Consider the following 23,032-nt stretch of genomic DNA (forward strand, 5'->3'; position numbering starts at 1 on the left):
CTCTATAGCTCATAAGTATCTTGTGTGCCAGTGTGGCCAGTTGTTTGGACAGAATAATTTACAGAATGCATTCTAAATCAGAGATCCATGATTCCCGTGGAAATTTGGCAAATTTTATAAAACATTTTATGACACTGGCCTGAATTCCTAGGATTTGGCCTGTGAGGACAAAGCATTTGTTTAAGCTAGTGCTATGGTCAAAGAATCAAGGCTACAATTTATCAGTCTTATTTATAGATTTTATACCAGTTCTCTTTTGTTGGCACACACTAATATAGTTCTTTCCTTTCCCCCAATCCAAATCTTATATATTCCACCATATTTAGAAGGCATCAAGTCAGAGAAGTTGTTTTCAAGAGAACCAAGGTTTTCTTTCTTTTTTGGTTCCCTGAGTGAGTTTTGGCTCCTGACGACTGTCTGGACTAGTTTTTTGACAAGATATTTGAAGAGTTTTGTCATTGCCTTCATCCCAGAGAAAGAGTGATTAGCCCAAGATCATCCAGCTAGCTTTGTGTCTAAGGCAGACTAGAACTCCCAGTCTCCTGACTTTTGTCTAGTGCCTTAACCACCAACCTGTCTATCTTTAGATGAAAATATGAAAACTGCAATTGTTTGCCCTCCAAAAAATAATACTCTAACAATTACAACTACCTGCATTCAAACGATTCTGATGACTTCTAAAGACAAAAAAACCCAGGAAGAATAGGAGGGCGAGGACCAATTTAAATGCACTGGCCCGGACGACTTTGTTTTTCCACAAAGCGTCATTTATTCGCGCTAAGCGTCCAAGAATAAGCGCTGTATGATCGGGAACCGCAAATTTCTACAGAGATCTATTGTCACGTAATCCCCTAAGATCCTGACGGGAATGTGTTTTGTGGCTACGAGGTTTCACGGGAGTTGTAGTTCTGCGATGTAGTGCCGATAGACGTCGATCGAAAAGCACGTTTGTGCGACCACACCCCGCTGTCCTTTCCGCGAAATGCCTTTCGGGAGTTGTAGTTCTTTCCCTCCCTCTTCCCCAGTCGCCTTTGCTGCTTCCGTTGCCGGTTTGGCCGCCAGAAACTATGCCAGGGAGCCGGGGTGGGAAGCCCCGGGAAGCCGCCAACCCCGCCGTCGGGGGTGGGACGGAGTCGGTGACAGAACGAGTCCTCCGGGAGGCCCACTCGCTTTATGTGCACTCGGGTCATGGTGAGAGTTGAGGGGATAGGAGGGGGAGGCGCTTTCTCTTTAGGGGTGAAATAACATGCTAAGTGTCAGCCATAATTTTCCCGTTCTGCTCCCAGGTTTGGTGACCATAGGAGAGCGCCTGGGCCTGACCCTGCTTCCCCCTCGCCGCAGAGTGACTGTCATGGTGATGGGCAACCACAGTGCTGGGAAGAGCAGCTTTATCAACTGGTGAGCTGAAGGGGACTGCCAGAAAATTAATCAAGGGAAGTCAAAACTGGGAATGGCATCATTAGGATACAGAACCAAGGGGTGTTGGTGTGAGTGCAGGGCATTCTGTGTAAATCTTAACGGAGAGGGTGGTATGGCACAAGGCATTCTGGGGAAATCCTAGGAAGTTATCCATAGTACATGTAATCCTTGACTTAAGACCACAATTTTGCCCCAAATATATGTTGTTAAGTGAGACATTTGTTAAAAGAATTTTGCCCCATTTTACGACCTTTCTTGCCACCGTTGTGGCAGTTGTTAGGGACACTGTTATTAAATGAATCTGGTTTCCCCATTGACTTTGCTTGTCAGAAGTTCACAAAAGAGGATCACATTACCCCAGGATAGTGCAACAATCATAAATATGAGTCAGTTGCCAAGCATCTGAATTTTGATTGTGTGACCATGGGGATGCTGCAACGGTCATTGTAACTTTTGTTAACATGCTCCTGGCCACTTTCCTTCATGACCAGAGGCAAGCTCAACTGACCAATAACCAGCCAAGACACAGTGAAGGCCTTTTGTTTCGTTTATTGCAATAAGCAGGGAGAGAAGCTATCAAAGCTTGGTTCTCTCCAAAGTTCCAATCCAAAATATTCCCTTTTTTATACAGCCCTGTCCCGGCTGCCACATCTCTCCTCTTTCCCATTGGCTGAGGTACTATGAGGTTACACTCATATCGTCCGCTTCTTACACATTTCCTGTTAATATATTAAATCATATTCACATATACAGTAAGAAAAAGAAAAATTAGACATTTAAATGGTTATTTTGAACTCTGTGGATATTTATGTCCCCCTTTTAGAACAATTGGTTCTTTCCTGTTTTTCAATTCAGTATGCCTTTCCTCTTATCTTATTCAGCTTGTTTTCCTGTTTTTCAATTCAATATGCCTTTCCTGGCTAGCCATTTCCTTTTATAGCTGTTTTTTATAGTTTGTCTTCTTCCTTTTCCCACTCTAAGACCCAGCTAATTTTTGCCTATGTATTTATCTTACATCCTGCCTTTATCCTATCCTTTCCTGTTTCCCAGCCATTATAGTTTTTGGTAAGCTTGTTTGTCCAGGCAATAAGTTTCCACTGCGACAAATTAAATTTTAAATTTCTCTTTTCAATATTAAATTTTGAAGACCTTTCCTTTATTTCTATCACTTTGAATGATCACTAATTGAACTGTTGTAAATCAAGGACTACCTGTACAAGAAATTGCAGGCAACCTGTAGGTTATGGGGTTTGGGAGAGTTCAGGTTTTGCAATAATTGTTTCTAATTTACTTTAACTATAATGTCTGGTAAAAAAATGGTGAAGTTATCATTTATTTGTTAACATCAGTGTTTAATAAAGGGAAAGACATGTTAACATCAGTGTTTACTAGGGAAAGACTTCTATTCAAGATGTCAGCATGAGGAGCTGAACCTCTAAACAGTTCCTCTGAGGAAAAAAAATCCTCTCGTATTTTTGCCCAGTTTTATGTCAAAAGAAATGATTAACGGCTACTGGGAAAAGGTGCATAAACAAAATGAATACAGTTTGTTGATTATACTGAATATGAACTGGGTTTCAGTAAAAGTTCCTATTTTTACTGACTAGTTTTAAAACATGGAAAGGGATTGTAATCCAGAGATGCCTAATTTATTGTGTCATTGACACAAATGATGCTGATGTAATGGAAGAACAAATGGGTGTTGAGACACTTGTAGCAATTTAACAACCCAGGACATTTCAGGAAATTGGGTATGAATGTGTTGTAACACTACACTTCCCATCTTCAGTTCAGATTTAGTCATAATTTGCCCATAAAGAAGAGAAAAATTCTGTCTTGGTTTTCTTGACATTTTTGTGCAGGTATGTGGAGGAACACATCCAACGTACTGGGGTTGCTATTGAGACTCAGGGTTTCACTTTCATCACTAGTGGAAAAAAGCGAGAATCTCTCACGGTGAGATTACAGAGACACTCATTTTTAATATCACTTTGTATGTTTCACTGTAATGGCTACTGCTATTTAACCAGTAAGACTTGCCCTTCTTGAATAGCCACTGCCCTTCCTTCCAGGCAGTCAATTCTTCCTCTCCTCCAGTTTTGTTTTGCTTTGTTTTGTTTTCCTATCAGCAGCCAATCAGCATATATCCGTTGAATAGGCTTATATAAAGATATTTAAAAGTTCCTCTCCCCACCCTCTTCATTTTCCTCTCACTTAACAGGTTTAGGTTTCTCCCAATCTGCTGATGTTTTCTTCCTGTGCACAGGTAGTGCAGATTTGGTTGGGGAGCTATAATTCTATCAGTCTTAATCACAATGATGAAGAATGTGGAAGTTAGGCCACAGATTTCCCACTACCTAGACTATGCAATGAGTTTGCTGGTGATTTAGAGCAAGCTTGTGACTTAGGTCCTAGGGTTAGTCAGATGTTTGGATTTCCAAACATTGCTTCAAACAGGGGTGTCAAATTGCCTCACCCACCCCATTGCTGGCAATGGGAGAAAAGTTGTGATACGTCGCAACATGTCACGTGACATCGCAAGTTTGACATCCATGTGCTACAGCCATACTGATATCATGTATTCTAAAGCCTTCTATTCTTTCACTCCTTTCCTGCAGGGCAATGCTACACTCCACCTCTACCCTCATTTCCAGATCTTGCAGAACTTCAAAGGTTAGTTGCAGCTGAAGATAAATCAAGGGTTGGCTCTTAATTCAAAACTGGCCTGGATGAGTATTGCCTTTGATCAGGAAGCTGATATTTAAAAGTTGGGGTAATTGATCATTGACAGTTTGCCTGTAATAATTCATATTGGTAATGAAATTTGAAGTATGGTGTCTGGTTTTAGGATTATTAGGAGAACATGGTATTTGTTATCTGTTAATGGCAAGAAGCTACTAGTAAATTTTAACACATTCTGCTCTTTATCTTTATTTAGGGGTGCCAGAATACCTGAGTACTGAGATTTGTACCTCCAAGCAGAAACAATTTCCTCTTATCACTTTTCTTGATACTCCAGGCTTAGTAGATGGCGATATGAAATACCCTTTTGATGTGGAAGGAGCACTGATCTGGTTTGGTGAGTATATCTTCAAGAAATAGCCTTGGTGCCTGAACAGGGATTCTGTTAAATTGGAGCATGGCCTCAGAAAGTCGGGAAAACACATCTTCCAAGTCAATCTAGCCCTTAAAATAGAATAGATGTGCCCAAGAAAAATTGAATCAGAAGATGGGTTAATATAGGTAACCCAGGAACGGCTTCTGTCTTAAGAAAAATATGCAAGAGAGCTATTTTGGGTTTTGGAAGAAAATGCCGGCATGGTGATGGGAGAACAGATTTTAGCCTAGGGCATTTTCTATTGTAGTAGCCCTTAACTTGAAAGAAATTATCTACTGATGTATTCTTTCTGTAGGAAATTTTCTCCCTATGTATGCAGCAACCTAACTCCTTCCCTTATAATCTTGTTCAGGCCAACTCTGCGATCTCATCCTGGTCTTCTTTGATCCCATGGGGCAGGCTCTTTGCAAACGCACCTTAAACATAGTGGAGAAGATCAATGAAGAGCATGGAGACAAGTTACGCTTTTATCTGAGCAAAGCCGATGAGGCAGGCGCTGAGGGTGATCGACAGGTAGAAAGTCTCCCATGGATAATGGGCACAGATTGGGATGGGGAATGGCTCTCTCATGGAACAGAAGGAATTAAGAATGGCAGTTTGTAAAATCGTGTGCGCGTGATTTTTTTTTCTCTTTTTGTCTTACAGAGGGTGCTGATGCAGATTGTTCAAGAACTTTGTAAACGTCCTGGCCTCAATAAATGTGGGTTTGACATGCCTACAATTTACATTCCCAACCTCAATAAGGTGAGTGACAAACTTGGAGTTATTTTAGATGTAAGATTGAAGTAGAAGCCATGAGGAATCCAGGCTTCTGGAAGGATGGGTGAGCCTTAGGACAGATGGAAGAGAAAAGCTTGATGGTCAGTGCCCTATGTGGATATGGAAGAAATTGGGACTGAAAATAGAATGATGATAGATTCTCTGCCAAATGGTGATATGGGTTTATGTGCTCACCCTCAGCCGAGTCGGTGCGTTAATCAGATCGAGGAAGTCTGTCGCACAATTGAGAAGACCATCAGCCAGACTGTGCAGCATACACTCAATGCCCTGGAAAGGGATTGCCGGCTCATTGAAGAGGCCACACAGCGTTTGCTAGAAGATGACAAGTAAGAACAGAGCATTGTGGGAGTGGGAGACTTAACATCTGAGAGGTTCTACCATTTACAACAAAATATGTGCTGGATATCAGATCCCGGGTAGAAAACCGGGAGTGTGGATTTGTATCGTCAGATGCCAAATTCAATCACCTTGTGAAGAGAGGGGTGGCAAATAAATTTAATAAATAAATAATAAAAATAAAATAAATTGAGATAACTAAGTGGCAGATTCTGAGTTGACAGCTGTTGAGAGATAAATAAAAGATTGCAGTGGGGGGGGGAGTGATTAGAAAGTGAGTAGAAAATGTACTGGAAGCATGCTTTTAAGCTGCTTGCTTGACCTATCTCAAAGGACTGTTGTGTAATTTACAGTACAAGTCTTGTGCACATTTACTTGGAAATAAATCCCACAAAAATGGAGCATTATAAGTGCCTTGAATTGTAAAGCAGACTAATAATCTAGACTCCTTTAAAGGAAGGCTGGTTATACATTCAGTTATTTCAAATGTAATTGGGACTGTAAGGTTCTGGCTGCTGACTTTCACTTTAAAAGGAATGAGAAGATTATACTTAGAGAAAAAAATCCTAGGAAACTGAAGATAGTAGGCTGTTTTGGGGGCAATACAGGATTTAATGCTATTGAACTAAATTTCTTCCCGAATCCTATATGCTGTCCTTGCTTTTTCATTTTTTCTGTTACCCAGCAAGGCCAGAAACAACAACTTCCGTGCTTTCTTCCGTGGGATACTTCTGGGTATGGTGGGTTGCCTGTTGCCTATTTTTCTTCTTCTGACGTTGATCTTTGGCACAACATTTGCTCGCCAACTGTGGACTTTGGTCCTGGGGGAGAAGCAAAGTCAGGCCCTGGAACTATACGTAGTAAGTATCTTGGTATCTGTTCCCTAGAGTCCCAAAAGCACCCTTTTCTCACTTTACAGTACCCTCCCCAATTAAGCCTTGTTTTGCTTTGCATAGAAAAATTGGTGCAGGACATTGGATTCCATATCCTTGGAGTCTCAGCTTTCACGCCTTGAGGGTGTGGGAAGCAGGTTTTTCTAGCCTTACATCCACAAAGCAACACAAGCTGATCAGCAGGAGTTTAAAACATGCAGCTTCTAAAAGCTGCATAAAAAACAACACAAAACTTAAGGAACATATGTTATACACCAATGACTAAGAATGGCCCATTATTGCAAAGTTCAGGATTTCTCTCTCTCTCTCTCTCTCTCTCTCTCTCTCTCTCTCTCTCTCTCTCTCTCTCTCTCTCTCTCTCTCTCCTTCCTTCCTTCCTTCCTTCCTTCCTTCCTTCCTTCCTTCCTTCCTTTTTGCAGCAGAAATATGTAATAATCAAGTTTCTAATTCTTACACCAATAGAAATAGAACTGTCTAAAGCCTGTTTTCAGTAGAACAGATGATAGCCTGCCCTAGGGTAATAGGATAAGAATCCAAATTATAACTTCATGACCCTTTATGTAACTAGCAAAACCATAATTGAGTAACCTTTACTTCTCTTTTATCGCGTCTTCTCTGTTAATAAAGTTTTGGTTATGGTTGAGGAAGTCCAGAAACAATCATTTAGAGAATGACTATTTGTTATAGGTACTTTGCTGACTACTTTAATTATATTTAAGATGTGTGTTAGTTATATATACAGGTAATCCTCAACTTATGACCATAATTGAGCCCAGAATTTATGTTGCTAAGTGAGAAACTTGTTCAGTGAGTTTTCTCCCATTTTACGACCTTTCTTGCTACACTTATTAAGTGAATCATTGCAAGTTGTTAAATTAGTAACACCCCACTCTTTAACTCTTCTTTGTTAATGCTAATGTTCTCTGGTGTTAACGCTTTGAGACTTCAGATACTACATGAAAGGCAATTACCCTTCTTTGATATGTTAACGCTTAGAGGTCACAATAAACACACATTCAGCATTCAGCTCTTTGAAATGTAAAGAAGGAAGTGAGGGCCATAAAGCCCCTTTGCTCTCCCCCTTCTCTCCCTCTTATGGCAGAATCCAGAGAAGGCAGAATTGGGAGTTTCTATATTTGATAATTTAAAGATGAAATATAATTGGATTCTGACATCCGGCCCCTCTTAACAATAAGAGAGATCCACCTGAAAGAAAACGCAAGTAAAAAAATTAGTTAGGCTTGTTAGGATACTCTGTGTGAAACTTCTTCAATAGCTTCGGGGCTCTGACATGACGTTTATGGACCCACTCATTTTGTGAGGGAGGGAGGTGTTTCCAGGCAACTAGGTACTGAGTTGCTCCATGATATCTCCTAGAGTCAAGGACTTCCTTTATTTCGAAGTGTTGTTCACCCTCCACCATGATTGGAGGTGGTGGTGGGGGGATTTTTGGCCGTAGAGGTGACTGATGCTCTCTTTTCAGCAAGCTGCAATGAAAAATTGGGTGTATTTGCCTGAGATTTTTGGGTAATTCTAATTCTACTGTTACTGGATTTATGATTCTTTTAATTGGAAAAGGTCCTATATATTTTGGTCCAAGTTTTTTACAGGGCTGTAGGGACTTTAGGTATTTTGTAGATAAGTACACCATTTCTCCTATAATGAATGGTGTAGGCTCAACCCTTTTTTTATCGGCTTGTGTTTTGTAAGCCTGCCTAGCTTCATCTAGTGCTTTTCTGACTATTGGCCAGGTGTTTTGTAATTTTTCCATCCATTCTTTCAGCGAGGGGATCGTTGGTTCGTTTGGGGTTAATTCTGGCATGGGGTTGAAACTTTGACCGGTGGCTATTTGAAAAGGAGTGTAACCTGTGCTGGAGTGGACTGCATTATTGTAGGCAACTTCTGCAAAGGGGAGTAAGTCCGCCCACTCGGTCTGCTGGAAACTAAGAAAACATCTTAAATATTGCTTAAGTACTGAGTTCATTTTTTCAGCCCCCCCATTTCCTTGAGGGTGGTGGCTAGATGTCAGTCCCTGAGTGGTTCCTAAGAGGGATAAAAATTCCTTCCAAAATGCAGACGTAAATTGCACCCCCCTGTCAGAGATGATGCGTTGGGGTGCCCCATGCAATCTGTAAATGTGTTGGATGAAAAGTTTTGCTAAGGCTTTTGCAGTGGGAATCTTTTGGCAAGGGATAAAGTGCACCTGTTTGGAAAACAAGTCCGTGACCGTCCAGACCACAGTATTCCCATTGCTTTCTGGCAATTCCACTATAAAATCCATGGCTATTTCTCTCCAGGGGGCTGAGGGACTTGCCACTGTTTGCAATAGTCCTGGCACTTTCCCTTGCAACCTCTTTGCCGTGGCACATTTTGGACAACTGGCTATATAACTTTCAATGTCCTTTTTCATGGATGGCCACCAAAATTGCCGTTTAATTAAATGTAAAGTTTTTACAAATCCAAAATGCCCTGCTGATTTTGTGTCATGGCAAAGGTGCATGAAAGTTACTCTTTGAGTTGTTGGTATATATAACTTTTCCCCTATCCAAGGCAACCCGTCTTTCATTGTGCACACATTTTTGTTTTTCTGGAACCAATCATCTGTTTCCAAACTTTTTCTGAATTCAATTCCAGTTTGGCTGTCCAGTTGTGGTTTTAATTTGGCTTGGGTTCTTGTGGTTACTGGTGCTGCCAGTTGTGACTCTGCCATTATTGGTCTAGAGTCTGTGGTTCGTGCGCTGTTATATTGGGGCATGCGAGATAGTGCATCTGCCAGGAAGTTCTTTCTTCCTGGTAAATGTTTGAGCTTAAATTGGAATTGGTGAAAATGCTGGGACCAGCGGGCTTGTTTGGGATTGAGTTTCCTGGAAGTTTTCAGGGCTTCCAAATTTTTGTGATCAGTCCACACCTGGAAGGGGATTTTGTTGCCTTCCAGGAACTGTCGCCATGTGAGTAATGCCCAACGTATCCCATAAGCCTCCTTCTCCCATACGGGCCAGCGCTGTTCTGTTTCCGTGAGTTTCTTGGATGTATATGCACAGGGTTGCAATACTGCATCATCATTTTCTTGTAATAGCACAGCCCCCACTGCCACATCACTTGCATCTGCCTGTATTATGAAGGGCTTGTCCATGTCTGGGTGCCTTAGTACTGGTTCGGCAGAAAAAAGTCTCTTTAGTCTCTCAAACGCTGCTTGGCACTCCATTGTCCATGTTAGTGGCTGGCTAGGTTTTACTGAGGATGTTCCCTTCGTTTTTAGTAAGTTGGTGAGGGGCAAGGCTATCTGTGCAAATGAGGGGATGAATTGGCGGTAAAAATTTGCAAAGCCCAGGAAACTTTGTAGTTGCTTTCTTGTGCGGGGTGGTGCCCATTCTAATACTGCTCTGACCTTCTCTGGGTCCATTTCAATGCCCTGTGGGGATATGCGATAGCCTAGGTAGTCTATCCTTTCCTGGTGGAATTCGCATTTTGAGAGTTTGGCATATAGGTGAGCGGCTCGCAGCTTCTTTAAAACCGCTCTGACAAGTTTGACGTGTTCTTCTTTTGTTTCGGTAAAGATAAGAATGTCGTCCAAGTAAACAAGGACCCCCTTAAACAGGTGCTCCCTTAGAACGTCATTGATTAATTGCATAAAGACTGCAGGGCCCCCTTGTAATCCAAATGGCAAGACTTTGAATTGATAGCACCCCATGGGGCAGTTAAATGCAGTCTTCCATTCGTCCCCTTCCTTGATTCTCACGCGATAGTAAGCTTCCCTTAAGTCTAGTTTAGAAAAAATTTTCCCTTTCGATAGGTGTGACAGCATGTCTTTCATGAGGGGCAGCGGGTATAGGTTGCTTTCACTGATTGTGTTCAGGGCCCTATAATCCACGCATAAACGTAAAGAGCCATCCTTCTTCTCTCTAAAAAGGACCGGGGCAGCCACTTTAGGCTTAGCTGGTTCAATGAAACCTCTCTCCAGGTTTTTTTTTATAAATCTTTCCATTTCCTCCTTCTCCTTTGGGCTCATGGAGTATAATCTGGGCTTCGGGAGTTTTGCCCCAGGCTTGAATTCAATGGTACAGTCTGTGGGTCGGTGGGGGGGAAGCTCATTCGCCCTCTCCTCACTGAAGACTTCAGCAAGGTCCCTATATTCCTCTGGTATTTCTGTTAATCTTTTTTCCTCTCCTATGGATGCTTTTTCTATTCTTGATTCTGGTAGCCTCCCTTGGGGTTTTAAGTCCATAGGGTCCCCCTTCGGGAATTTGATTTCTGTCGTCCTCCAATTTACCCAGGGGTTCCATTTTTTCAACCATTCCATCCCTAGAATCATTGGGCATTCCATACCTGGGGTCACCACAAACGTTAAGTCCTCTTCATGGTTGCCCAGGGAGAGGTGTATTGGCAGAGTGGCTAGGGTAGCTGGCACCCCCCTGCTATGGATCCATCTAGCTGGCCAAATGAGATTGGTTGTTCCAGTCTCCTGGATGGGATGCCCAGATTCCCCACTAGTGTTGGGCTAATGAGGCAGCGGGTGCAGCCAGAGTCTATTAAGGCTTTCACCTTCACAGCTTCGGGCATGGGGGGGATTAATATAGTCACTGTTTTGAAGATGGGTGTGATGCGTCCACTTACCAGGGGTTCGCCTTCCGAGCTGTCATCTGAGGCATCCACCGTCCCTGTGGTGTAGGCTGGAGTTCTTTCCCCTTGGTGAGCAGAGGTGGGGTTTTCTGCAATTTCCATAATTTTCATGGCTGTTTCTTTTGGCTTAGCTGAATACCCTCTGGGTTTGTTGATTGGGGATCTGTCTGGGTTGTGCTGGGGGGCCTTTGAGCGGCATTCTACAGCTCGATGCCCTTCTCTTCCGCACTTGAAACACCCCATCTGCTTCTTGGCTGTATCCGATGATTTCACCGGTTGGTGTGTCAGCTCAGGCGGGGGGCGGCTCCATTGTTTTCCTCGGCGATGCCTCTTCAATATGTCGATCTCTGCTTCCTCTGCCAAGACGTACCATTCCTCAAGTCGATGTGGGTCTCCTCGGGGCAGGCAAGCATCATATAGATCATAGTTTAGTCCGTCTTTGAAACGGCCAAGGAGTATGTCTTCTGGCCAATTCAGTTTGCTGGCAATGGCTCGGAATTCTTGTGTATACTCAGCCACTGGGCGTTTGCCCTGCCTCATCGTTGTGATTCTTTCACGGGCTTTGCGATCAGCCAGGGGGTCTTCAAATCGTCTTCTCAAAGAGGACATGAAACGGTTGAAGTTACTGAGTTCTGGGGCATTGGAGTCATGCAGGTTCACCACCCAATCTGCAGCTGGGCCATCCAGGGCAGATTGCACGATCCGGATGCGGGCTTTGTCGCTGGGGATGTCCTGCCCATATTCCTCCATGTAGCTGAGGACTTGGGTTAGGAAAAACCCCAAGCGTGTTGGCTCCCCTTTGAATTTCACCTCAAACGGTGGACGTCTTGGAATGGATCGGTGCCTCCATTGTGGGTGGTAGTGTCTTCCGTCCAGATTTCCATCTTGGGTCCGGTAGGGGGTGGGAGCTCCTGGATCAGTAAATGTCCCTGGGGGTGCAGGTTCCACGTCCCCCTCGGTGTCTCTCCCTTTGTGGCTCCAGGAACTGGGGCGGGCGTAGGGCTCAGGAATCTCCTCTCCTAGGGAGCTGAGAGTTCTCTTCATGAGGTCAATAGCTGTCTCTAGGATCCAGTCTGAGTACGGCATACAGCTTCCTCCCTCTTCACTTGCGTGCAGGGATTTCTCCATCTCCTGCTTCCATTCTGGTTGTTTGGTCCCCCGTCTCAGGGTCACCTTGCTTGATTCCTTTCTCCACTCACTTTTCTTTCCAACGTTCATCGACCAGCGAGGCTTGTGGTCCTGTGTCTCCACCACTTCTTCTTCTGAGAAATCTGGCCTCTCGGATCCCAACATCTGGCAAGGTTCCAACTGGGTCAGCGGCTCTCTTTCCAGGGAGTTTTCTCCCTCTCTTGCTTCGTTGTCTGACATGGTAAAATTTTGCAAAATCCCCCGGCAAGGGTCTACCTTCCAGGTGGATTAATTTTGCAAGTCCTGTCTGTAAGGACCCACCCCACTTTGCATCTTAAGAAGACAGAACTCTTGGAATAATTCTTCCAACAGGAATCCTTTATTAAGAGAAAATGGTTGCAGGCATGCTAGACAGGACTTGGGGTCCAAGCTCTCCCATTCAAGGTTTTAAGGGGTTCCCCAGTAGTCCCACCCAATCAACCCCCCTTCCAGTGATAGTTTCAAGTATCACAATTCCACCCCGTTTCTTCTTTCTTCCGTCTGGATGGAGACTTCAGATAACTACATGAAAGGCAAATACTCTTCTTTGTTAATGCTAATGTTCTCTGGATGCTAACGCTTTGAGGTTACAATAGGTTACAATAAACACACATTCAGCATTCAGCTCTTTGAAGTCTACTGAAGGAAGTGAGGGCCATAAAGCCCCTTTGTTCTCCCCCTTCTCTCCCTCTTATGGCAGAATCCAAAGAAGGCAGAATTGGGAGTTTCTATATTTGATAATTAAAGATGAAATATGATTGGATTCTGACATCCGGCCCCTCTTAACAATAAGAGAGATCCACCTGAAAGAAAACACAAGTAAAAAAATTTAGTTAGGCTTGTTAGGATACTCTGTGTGAAACTTCTTCAATAGCTTCGGGGCTCTGACGTGACGTTTATGGACCCACTCATTTTGTGAGGCAGGGAGGTGTTTCCAGGCAACTAGGTACTGAGTTGTTCCACGATATCTCCTAGAGTCAAGGATCTCTTTTATTTCGAAGTGTTGTTCCCCCTCCACCATGATTGGAGGTGGTGGGGGGGGGGATTTTTGGCCGTAGAGGTGACTGATGCTCTCTTTTCAGCAAGCTGCAATGAAAAATTGGGTGTATTTGCCTGAGGTTTTTGGGTAATTCTAATTCTACTGTTACTGGATTTATGATCCTTTTAATTGGAAAAGGTCCTATATATTTTGGTCCAAGTTTTTTACAGGGCTGTAGGGACTTTAGGTATTTTGTAGATAAGTACACCATTTCTCCTATAATGAATGGTGTAGGCTCAACCCTTTTTTTATCGGCTTGTGCTTTGTATGCCCGCCTAGCTTCATCTAGTGATTTTCTGACTATTGGCCAGGTGTTTTGTAGGTTTTCCATCCATTCTTTCAGTGAAGGGATCGTTGGTTCTTTTGGGGTTAACTCTGGCATAGGGTTGAAACTTTGGCCGTTGGCTATTTGAAAAGGAGTGTAGCCTGTGCTGGAGTGGACTGCATTATTGTAGGCAACTTCTGCAAAAGGAAGTAAGTCCGTCCAATCACTCTGTTGGAAATTTAAAAAACATCTCAAATATTGCTCAAGTACCGACTGGCATCGTTCCGCTTGACCATCTCCTTGAGGGTGGTGGCTAGATGTCAATCCCTGAGTGGTCCCTAAAAGGGATAAAAATTCCTTCCAAAATGCAGACGTAAATTGCACTCCCCTATCAGAGATGATGCGTTGGGGTGCCCCGTGCAATCTGTAAATGTGCTGGATGAAAAGTTTTGCTAAGGCCTTTGCAGTGGGAATTTTTTGGCAAGGGATAAAGTGCACTGTTTGGAAAATAGGTCCGTGACTGTCCAGATAACAGTATTCCCATTGCTTTCAGGCAATTCCACTATAAAGTCCATGGCTATTTCCCTCCAGGGGGCTGAGGGACTTGCCACTGGTTGTAACAGCCCTGGCGATTTCCCTTGCAACCTCTTTGCTGATGCACAGGTTGGGCAGCTGGCAACATAACTTTCTATGTCCTTTTTTATTGATGGCCACCAAAATTGCCGTTTAATTAAGTGTAAAGTTTTTACAAATCCAAAATGCCCTGCTGATTTTGTGTCATGGCAAAGTTGCATGAAAGTTAGTCTTTGAGTTGTTGGTATATATAACTTTTCCCCTACCCAAGGCAATCCGTCTCTCATTGTGCACACATGTTTGTTTTTCTGGAACCAATCATCTGTTTCCAAACTTTTTCTGAATTCAATCCCAGTTTGGCTGTCCAGTTGTGGTTTTATTTTGGCTTGGTTCTTGTGGTTACTGGCGCTGCCAGTTGTGACTCTGCCATTATTGGTCTAGAGTCTGTGGTTCGTGCGCTGTTATATTGGGGCATGCGAGATAGTGCATCTGCCAGGAAGTTCTTTCTTCCTGGTAAATGTTTGAGCTTAAATTGGAATTGGTGAAAATGCTGGGACCAGCGGGCTTGTTTGGGATTGAGTTTCCTGGAAGTTTTCAGGGCTTCTAAATTTTTGTGATCAGTCCATACCTGGAAGGGGATTTTGTTGCCTTCCAGGAACTGTCGCCACGTGAGTAATGCCCAACGTATCCCATAAGCCTCCTTCTCCCATACGGGCCAGCGCTGTTCTGTTTCCGTGAGTTTCTTAGATGTATATGCACAGGGTTGCAATACTGCATCATCATTTTCTTGTAATAGCACAGCCCCCACTGCCACATCACTTGCATCTGCCTGTATTATGAAGGGTTTGTCCATGTCTGGGTGCCTTAGTACTGGTTCGGCAGAAAAAAGTCTCTTTAGTCTCTCAAACGCTGCTTGGCACTCCATTGTCCATGTTAGTGGCTGGCTAGGTTTTACTGAGGGTGTTCCCTTCGTTTTTAGTAAGTTAGTGAGGGGCAAGGCTATCTGTGCAAATGAGGGGATGAATTGGCGGTAAAAATTTGCAAAGCCCAGGAAACTTTGTAGTTGCTTTCTTGTGCGGGGTGGTGCCCATTCTAATACTGCTCTGACCTTCTCTGGGTCCATTTCAATGCCCTGTGGGGATATGCGATAGCCTAGGTAGTCTATCCTTTCCTGGTGGAATTCGCATTTTGAGAGTTTGGCATATAGGTGAGCGGCTCGCAGCTTCTTTAAAACCGCTCTGACAAGTTTGACGTGTTCTTCTTTTGTTTCGGTAAAGATAAGAATGTCGTCCAAGTAAACAAGGACCCCCTTAAACAGGTGCTCCCTTAGAACGTCATTGATTAATTGCATAAAGACTGCAGGGCCCCCTTGTAATCCAAATGGCAAGACTTTGAATTGATAGCACCCCATGGGGCAGTTAAATGCAGTCTTCCATTCGTCCCCTTCCTTGATTCTCACGCGATAGTAAGCTTCCCTTAAGTCTAGTTTAGAAAAAATTTTCCCTTTCGATAGGTGTGACAGCATGTCTTTCATGAGGGGCAGCGGGTATAGGTTGCTTTCACTGATTGTGTTCAGGGCCCTATAATCCACGCATAAACGTAAAGAGCCATCCTTCTTCTCTCTAAAAAGGACCGGGGCAGCCACTTTAGGCTTAGCTGGTTCAATGAAACCTCTCTCCAGGTTTTTTTTTATAAATCTTTCCATTTCCTCCTTCTCCTTTGGGCTCATGGAGTATAATCTGGGCTTCGGGAGTTTTGCCCCAGGCTTGAATTCAATGGTACAGTCTGTGGGTCGGTGGGGGGGAAGCTCATTCGCCCTCTCCTCACTGAAGACTTCAGCAAGGTCCCTATATTCCTCTGGTATTTCTGTTAATCTTTTTTCCTCTCCTATGGATGCCAAGAAGCAAATGAGATGTTTCAAGTGCGGAAGAGAAGGGCATCGAGCTGTAGAATGCCGCTCAAAGGCCCCCCAGCACAACCCAGACAGATCCCAAATCAACAAACCCGGAAAGTATTCAGCTAAGCCAAAAGAAACGGCCATGAGAATGATGGAAATTGCAGAAAACCCCACCTCTGCTCACCAAGGGGAAAGGACTCCAGCCTACACCATAGGGCCGGTGGATGCCTCAGATGACAGCTCGGAGGGCGAACCCCTGGTAAGTGGATGCATCACACCCATCTTCAAAACAGTGACTATATTAATCCCCCCCATGCCCGAAGCTGTGAAGGTGAAAGCCTTAATAGACTCTGGCTGTACCCGCTGCCTCATTAGCCCAACACTAGTGGGGAATCTGGGCATCCCATCCAGGAGACTGGAACAACCAATCTCATTTGGCCAGCTAGATGGATCCATAGCAGGGGGGGTGCCAGCTACCCTAGCCACTTTGCCAATACATCTCTCCCTGGGCAACCATGAAGAGGACTTAACGTTTGTGGTGACCCCAGGTATGGAATGCCCAATGATTCTAGGGATGGAATGGTTGAAAAAATGGAACCCCTGGGTAAATTGGAGGACGACAGAAATCAAATTCCCGAAGGGGGACCCTATGGACTTAAAACCCCAAGGGAGGCTACCAGAATCAAGAATAGAAAAAGCATCCATAGAGAGGAAAAAAGATTAACAGAAATACCAGAGGAATATAGGGACCTTGCTGAAGTCTTCAGTGAGGAGAGGGCGAATGAGCTTCCCCCCCACCGACCCACAGACTGTACCATTGAATTCAAGCCTGGGGCAAAACTCCCGAAGCCCAGATTATACTCCATGAGCCCAAAGGAGAAGGAGGAAATGGAAAGATTTATAAAAAAAAACCTGGAGAGAGGTTTCATTGAGCCAGCCAAGCCTAAAGTGGCTGCCCCGGTCCTTTTTAGAGAGAAGAAGGACGGCTCTTTACGTTTATGCGTGGATTATAGGGCCCTGAATACAATCAGTGAAAGCAACCTATACCCGCTGCCCCTCATGAAAGACATGCTGTCACACCTATCGAAAGGGAAAATTTTTTCTAAACTAGACTTAAGGGAAGCTTACTATCGAGTGAGAATCAAGGAAGGGGACGAATGGAAGACTGCATTTAACTGCCCCATGGGGTGCTATCAATTCAAAGTCTTGCCATTTGGATTACAAGGGGGCCCTGCAGTCTTTATGCAACTAATCAATGACGTTCTAAGGGAGCACCTGTTTAAGGGGGTCCTTGTTTACTTGGACGACATTCTTATCTTTACCGAAACAAAAGAAGAACACGTCAAACTTGTCAGAGCGGTTTTAAAGAAGCTGCGAGCCGCTCACCTATATGCCAAACTCTCAAAATGCGAATTCCACCAGGAAAGGATAGACTACCTAGGCTATCGCATATCCCCACAGGGCATTGAAATGGACCCAGAGAAGGTCAGAGCAGTATTAGAATGGGCACCACCCCGCACAAGAAAGCAACTACAAAGTTTCCTGGGCTTTGCAAATTTTTACCGCCAATTCATCCCCTCATTTGCACAGATAGCCTTGCCCCTCACTAACTTACTAAAAACGAAGGGAACATCCCTCAGTAAAACCTAGCCAGCCACTAACATGGACAATGGAGTGCCAAGCAGCGTTTGAGAGACTAAAGAGACTTTTTTCTGCCGAACCAGTACTAAGGCACCCAGACATGGACAAGCCCTTCATAATACAGGCAGATGCAAGTGATGTGGCAGTGGGGGCTGTGCTATTACAAGAAAATGATGATGCAGTATTGCAACCCTGTGCATATACATCTAAGAAACTCACGGAAACAGAACAGCGCTGGCCCGTATGGGAGAAGGAGGCTTATGGGATACGTTGGGCATTACTCACGTGGCGACAGTTCCTGGAAGGCAACAAAATCCCCTTCCAGGTATGGACTGATCACAAAAATTTAGAAGCCCTGAAAACTTCCAGGAAACTCAACCCCAAACAAGCCCGCTGGTCCCAGCATTTTCACCAATTCCAATTTAAGCTCAAACATTTACCAGGAAGAAAGAACTTCCTGGCAGATGCACTATCTCGCATGCCCCAATATAACAGCGCACGAACCACAGACTCTAGACCAATAATGGCAGAGTCACAACTGGCAGCGCCAGTAACCACAAGAACCCAAGCCAAAATAAAACCACAACTGGACAGCCAAACTGGGATTGAATTCAGAAAAAGTTTGGAAACAGATGATTGGTTCCAGAAAAACAAACGTGTGTGCACAATGAGAGACGGATTGCCTTGGGTAGGGGAAAAGTTATATATACCAACAACTCAAAGACTAACTTTCATGCAACTTTGCCATGACACAAAATCAGCAGGGCATTTTGGATTTGTAAAAACTTTACACTTAATTAAACGGCAATTTTGGTGGCCATCAATAAAAAAGGACATAGAAAGTTATGTTGCCAGCTGCCCAACCTGTGCATCAGCAAAGAGGTTGCAAGGGAAATCGCCAGGGCTGTTACAACCAGTGGCAAGTCCCTCAGCCCCCTGGAGGGAAATAGCCATGGATTTTATAGTGGAATTGCCTGAAAGCAATGGGAATACTGTTATCTGGACAGTCACGGACCTATTTTCCAAACAGGTGCACTTTATCCCTTGCCAAAAAATTCCCACTGCAAAGGCCTTAGCAAAACTTTTCATCCAGCACATTTACAGATTGCACGGGGCACCCCAACGCATCATCTCTGATAGGGGAGTGCAATTTACGTCTGCATTTTGGAAGGAATTTTTATCCCTTTTAGGGACCACTCAGGGATTGACATCTAGCCACCACCCTCAAGGAGATGGTCAAGCGGAACGATGCCAGTCGGTACTTGAGCAATATTTGAGATGTTTTTTAAATTTCCAACAGAGTGATTGGACGGACATACTTCCTTTTGCAGAAGTTGCCTACAATAATGCAGTCCACTCCAGCACAGGCTACACTCCTTTTCAAATAGCCAACGGCCAAAGTTTCAACCCTATGCCAGAGTTAACCCCAAAAGAACCAACGATCCCTTCACTGAAAGAATGGATGGAAAACCTACAAAACACCTGGCCAATAGTCAGAAAATCACTAGATGAAGCTAGGCGGGCATACAAAGCACAAGCCGATAAAAAAAGGGTTGAGCCTACACCATTCATTATAGGAGAAATGGTGTACTTATCTACAAAATACCTAAAGTCCCTACAGCCCTGTAAAAAACTTGGACCAAAATATATAGGACCTTTTCCAATTAAAAGGATCATAAATCCAGTAACAGTAGAATTAGAATTACCCAAAAACCTCAGGCAAATACACCCAATTTTTCATTGCAGCTTGCTGAAAAGAGAGCATCAGTCACCTCTACGGCCAAAAATCCCCCCCCCACCACCTCCAATCATGGTGGAGGGGGAACAACACTTCGAAATAAAAGAGATCCTTGACTCTAGGAGATATCATGGAACAACTCAGTACCTAGTTGCCTGGAAACACCTCCCTGCCTCACAAAATGAGTGGGTCCATAAACGTCACGTCAGAGCCCCGAAGCTATTGAAGAAGTTTCACACAGAGTATCCTAACAAGCCTAACTAAATTTTTTACTTGTGTTTTCTTTCAGGTGGATCTCTCTTATTGTTAAGAGGGGCCGGATGTCAGAATCCAATCATATTTCATCTTTAATTATCAAATATAGAAACTCCCAATTCTGCCTTCTTTGGATTCTGCCATAAGAGGGAGAGAAGGGGGAGAACAAAGGGGCTTTATGGCCCTCACTTCCTTCAGTAGACTTCAAAGAGCTGAATGCTGAATGTGTGTTTATTGTAACCTATTGTAACCTCAAAGCGTTAGCATCCAGAGAACATTAGCATTAACAAAGAAGAGTATTTGCCTTTCATGTAGTTATCTGAAGTCTCCATCCAGACGGAAGAAAGAAGAAACGGGGTGGAATTGTGATACTTGAAACTATCACTGGAAGGGGGGTTGATTGGGTGGGACTACTGGGGAACCCCTTAAAACCTTGAATGGGAGAGCTTGGACCCCAAGTCCTGTCTAGCATGCCTGCAACCATTTTCTCTTAATAAAGGATTCCTGTTGGAAGAATTATTCCAAGAGTTCTGTCTTCTTAAGATGCAAAGTGGGGTGGGTCCTTACAGTTGTTAAGTGAATCTGGATTCCCCGTTGACTTGGCTTGTCAGAATGTCGCTAAAGATGATCACATGACCCTGGGACACTGCAACCATCATAAATGTGAGTCAGTTGTCAAGCATCCAAATGTAAATTATGTGACCATGGGGATGCTGCTGCGGTTGTAAGGATGAAAAATGGTCATAAGTCACTTTTTCAATGCCACTGTAACTTCAAACAGTCGCTAAATGAACTGTTGTAAGTCGAAGATACCTGTGCATTATTGCCATAGAATTCAGACATTGTTGGCAAAAATGTATTTTTATATTATTATTTTCTTAAAAGTGCAAGTGGATAAACCTATGTTTTCCTCAGCTAATATCAAGTATATCCTTTATTCTTAATCCTAATTTTCAGCAACCGGTTGCATCAGTCTGGAGGCTTGTCCCTGAAGATCAAACCTTAACAGTATTTTTTGGTCTTCTCTTCCTCTCGATTCTCTTCCTGCTCTTGGCCAGCTACACTCTCAGGTAAGAACGTTCCTGTTTACCGGGAAGGGCTGTTCACCAGAATTCTTATCATCTTACTTTTGTCCCACTTAGAATGAAGCCCACTCTCTCCAAAAAGCAGAAGCGGCAGCTGGAAGATCGACGGGATTACGTGTTGGATGTGGTCTTGGCTAAGAAGGTTACTGCTTTGGGAACTTGGATGGGGTGGTTTGAAGTTTCACATGGGGACTGGTATCTGTTCTGTAGGACCTAAGTGGGCAAGAGTATGAGTTCTGTTTGGATTCTGTGGTAACCAGAGAAACGGGTTGATTAACACAGCAAATTAAAAATTTACCCTCTTTCTCTACAGAGAAAGCTCTATGAGGAATACCTTCGACAAAGCATTGGGGAACAGGACTTGAACTGAAAGCAGCCTATTCTGAATATTCCACGTCCCTCTTCTCCCCCTGCCCCCCATCAATACCTAGAGAAGAGCATTTACAACGGCAAGCCTTGCAAGTCCAGTTGATCCAATCCAGTTGCCATCTCTTTCACATAGGGCAGGACCAGTTGGATAGGGATGGCATCCTGGATCCTTTTGAATTGCGACTAACCTTACCTCTAATGTCCTACATCTGAAAAGATTGATTCACTGGTTATCTTTTCTGCTGGTCTGTTTGCTGCCTATGGATAGAATGATGTTTTCAAACCTGATGAGGGGACTGTAGCGGCAAAGTCCAATTCTGCATCCAGCTGAACGTGGCTCCTGGTTTTAGAAATGGCAGAGCCCTGCCTGATGTTAAAATTGGCAGCATTATAAACCAGTGCTTTGTTGACTCCTATCATAATGGGCAGTTGTAGTTGCATCAAGATGTCAAGGGTACCACTTCTGGATTGCTGCCTTAGTGATCTAAAGTGACAGTTCACATAAGCTTATTATGCTAAATGTAGCATAATTTTATCTGTCGTTTGTACAATACCTCATATTTCTAAATGTACCAGCATGCGAAGGACATGCAGATGACTGTATGCCCTTCCATTTCACGTGACAAGTGCCTTTATGTGACCATCTCTTGGGAGTGAAAGATGGGACATGGATCCTTGTAACAGTCTCTTCATTAGTTGGTCATAGTCCAACCAATGCCAGTACAGTACTTAACACTGTGAGATTTCCCCAGACCTCTGACCTTTATAATTTATTCAGCATGCCCTGGAACACATGGGAACCCCAAGCTAGCTTTTCCTCCAATGCCAGGACGTATAAGTTATGTTTTGGCCAATTCAGCTCACTTGATCTCACTGCATTAATTCTGGGTTAGCACCATTATCATGGCTGCATCTAGAAACAACACTTTGCTAATTCTTCTGAGTTGCTATGTATTAAGTCCTTCCGAAGTTAGGCTTGGCTTCCATCAGTTTAAGCGAAATAATGTAACTGATCATGTGGAGGAGACATTACTGTACAGATCTGGTAACAGGGTCCTTTATAGTAAGTGCAACGAAAAAATGAAACACATTAACCTCTGGTTTTAATCTGAGCAAGAATTTGCTATTTGGGGATAGGAAAACAATTGACTCAAATTAGCCTGGCTCTGGTAATCTATTAAGATAATTTTTGTCTCTTTTCCCTGTTCCCATCAAATTGGGGGGGAGGGATTGGTTTGCATTCTCTTTGCTTCTCTGGAAGCTCTTTCATCTTGTTGGCGTGAACTTCTGGAGGGTGGCAGAGATGAAGGTTGACAAACCAAAGTTAGATATTTGTCAGAAGTTATTTACCATTTATTAAAGTGCATTTCTTCCTGAGGCATCAGACTGACTTGAAATCAAAGGACTCATTTTTTATGCCATGTGCACCAACAAATACTGCCAAGGTACTTTTGGGGGGATAAGGAAGGGATCTGAGTGTTTAATAAAAACTTATTGTAAAATCTGCCTCAGTTCTCTTCCTTCTGTTTATTTCTGCTCACTGAATACTTACGCTTCATTTCACTCAAATAATTGCAAGAAAAGAGTTAAGCCAATTTTATTTAGCATGGAAAAACACAAAAGCAAATGCTATTCCCTTTATCCCAATACAGGTTTCTCTTGATCCACTCTTCTGCCCCACTCCCCGTTTCCCTAATTTATGTGAAGTTGACATTGCTACAAACTCATTTTTCCCCATACTATAAAGTTTATTCATCTACTATCTCTACCCCTTCCTAAGGAGAAAGACAAACTGGCCTAGCATTTCTAATAGCATTTATAGATGAACCAATTCCTC

The 23,032-nt window shown here is 43.5% G+C and overlaps 1 protein-coding gene across 4 annotated transcripts; it reads left to right on the forward strand.

Moving 5' to 3' along the window:
* The first annotated feature begins 996 nt into the window (after nucleotides 1-996).
* LOC120309020 lies at nucleotides 997-22,981 on the forward strand. Of its 4 annotated transcripts, XM_039345802.1 has the most exons (12): nucleotides 998-1,191; nucleotides 1,287-1,398; nucleotides 3,282-3,375; nucleotides 4,038-4,092; nucleotides 4,358-4,498; nucleotides 4,890-5,050; nucleotides 5,183-5,281; nucleotides 5,498-5,643; nucleotides 6,339-6,513; nucleotides 20,699-20,811; nucleotides 20,884-20,968; nucleotides 21,140-22,981. In XM_039345802.1, exons 1-12 carry the CDS (start codon nucleotides 1,068-1,070, stop codon nucleotides 21,194-21,196), a joined length of 1,362 nt encoding a protein of 453 aa, XP_039201736.1. In that variant the 5' UTR covers nucleotides 998-1,067; the 3' UTR covers nucleotides 21,197-22,981. The 4 variants fall into 4 exon arrangements, 2 of the variants coding, with proteins under 2 accessions (XP_039201735.1, XP_039201736.1); XM_039345801.1 differs by having other exon boundaries at nucleotides 997-1,191; nucleotides 20,884-22,981; XR_005556982.1 differs by lacking the exon at nucleotides 6,339-6,513 and having other exon boundaries at nucleotides 997-1,191; nucleotides 20,699-20,968; nucleotides 21,140-21,204.
* Nucleotides 22,982-23,032: the final 51 nt, after the last annotated feature.

The sequence above is a fragment of the Crotalus tigris genome, unplaced genomic scaffold (assembly GCF_016545835.1).
Source record: "Crotalus tigris isolate CLP2741 ecotype Arizona unplaced genomic scaffold, ASM1654583v1 scf7180000017977.1317863, whole genome shotgun sequence".
In the NCBI taxonomy this organism is placed as follows: Eukaryota; Metazoa; Chordata; class Lepidosauria; order Squamata; family Viperidae; genus Crotalus; species Crotalus tigris.

What these genes read in the sequence shown, in the direction of transcription:
- LOC120309020 (XM_039345801.1), top strand. Translation starts at nt 1,068, where the DNA reads ATGCCAGGGAGCCGGGGTGGGAAGCCCCGGGAAGCCGCCAACCCCGCC. An exon ending in AAAAGCGAGAATCTCTCACG is followed by an intron (nt 3,376 to 4,037) that starts GTGAGATTACAG and finishes CCTTTCCTGCAG; the next exon opens with GGCAATGCTACACTCCACCT. An exon ending in GCGCTGAGGGTGATCGACAG is followed by an intron (nt 5,051 to 5,182) that starts GTAGAAAGTCTC and finishes TTTGTCTTACAG; the next exon opens with AGGGTGCTGATGCAGATTGT.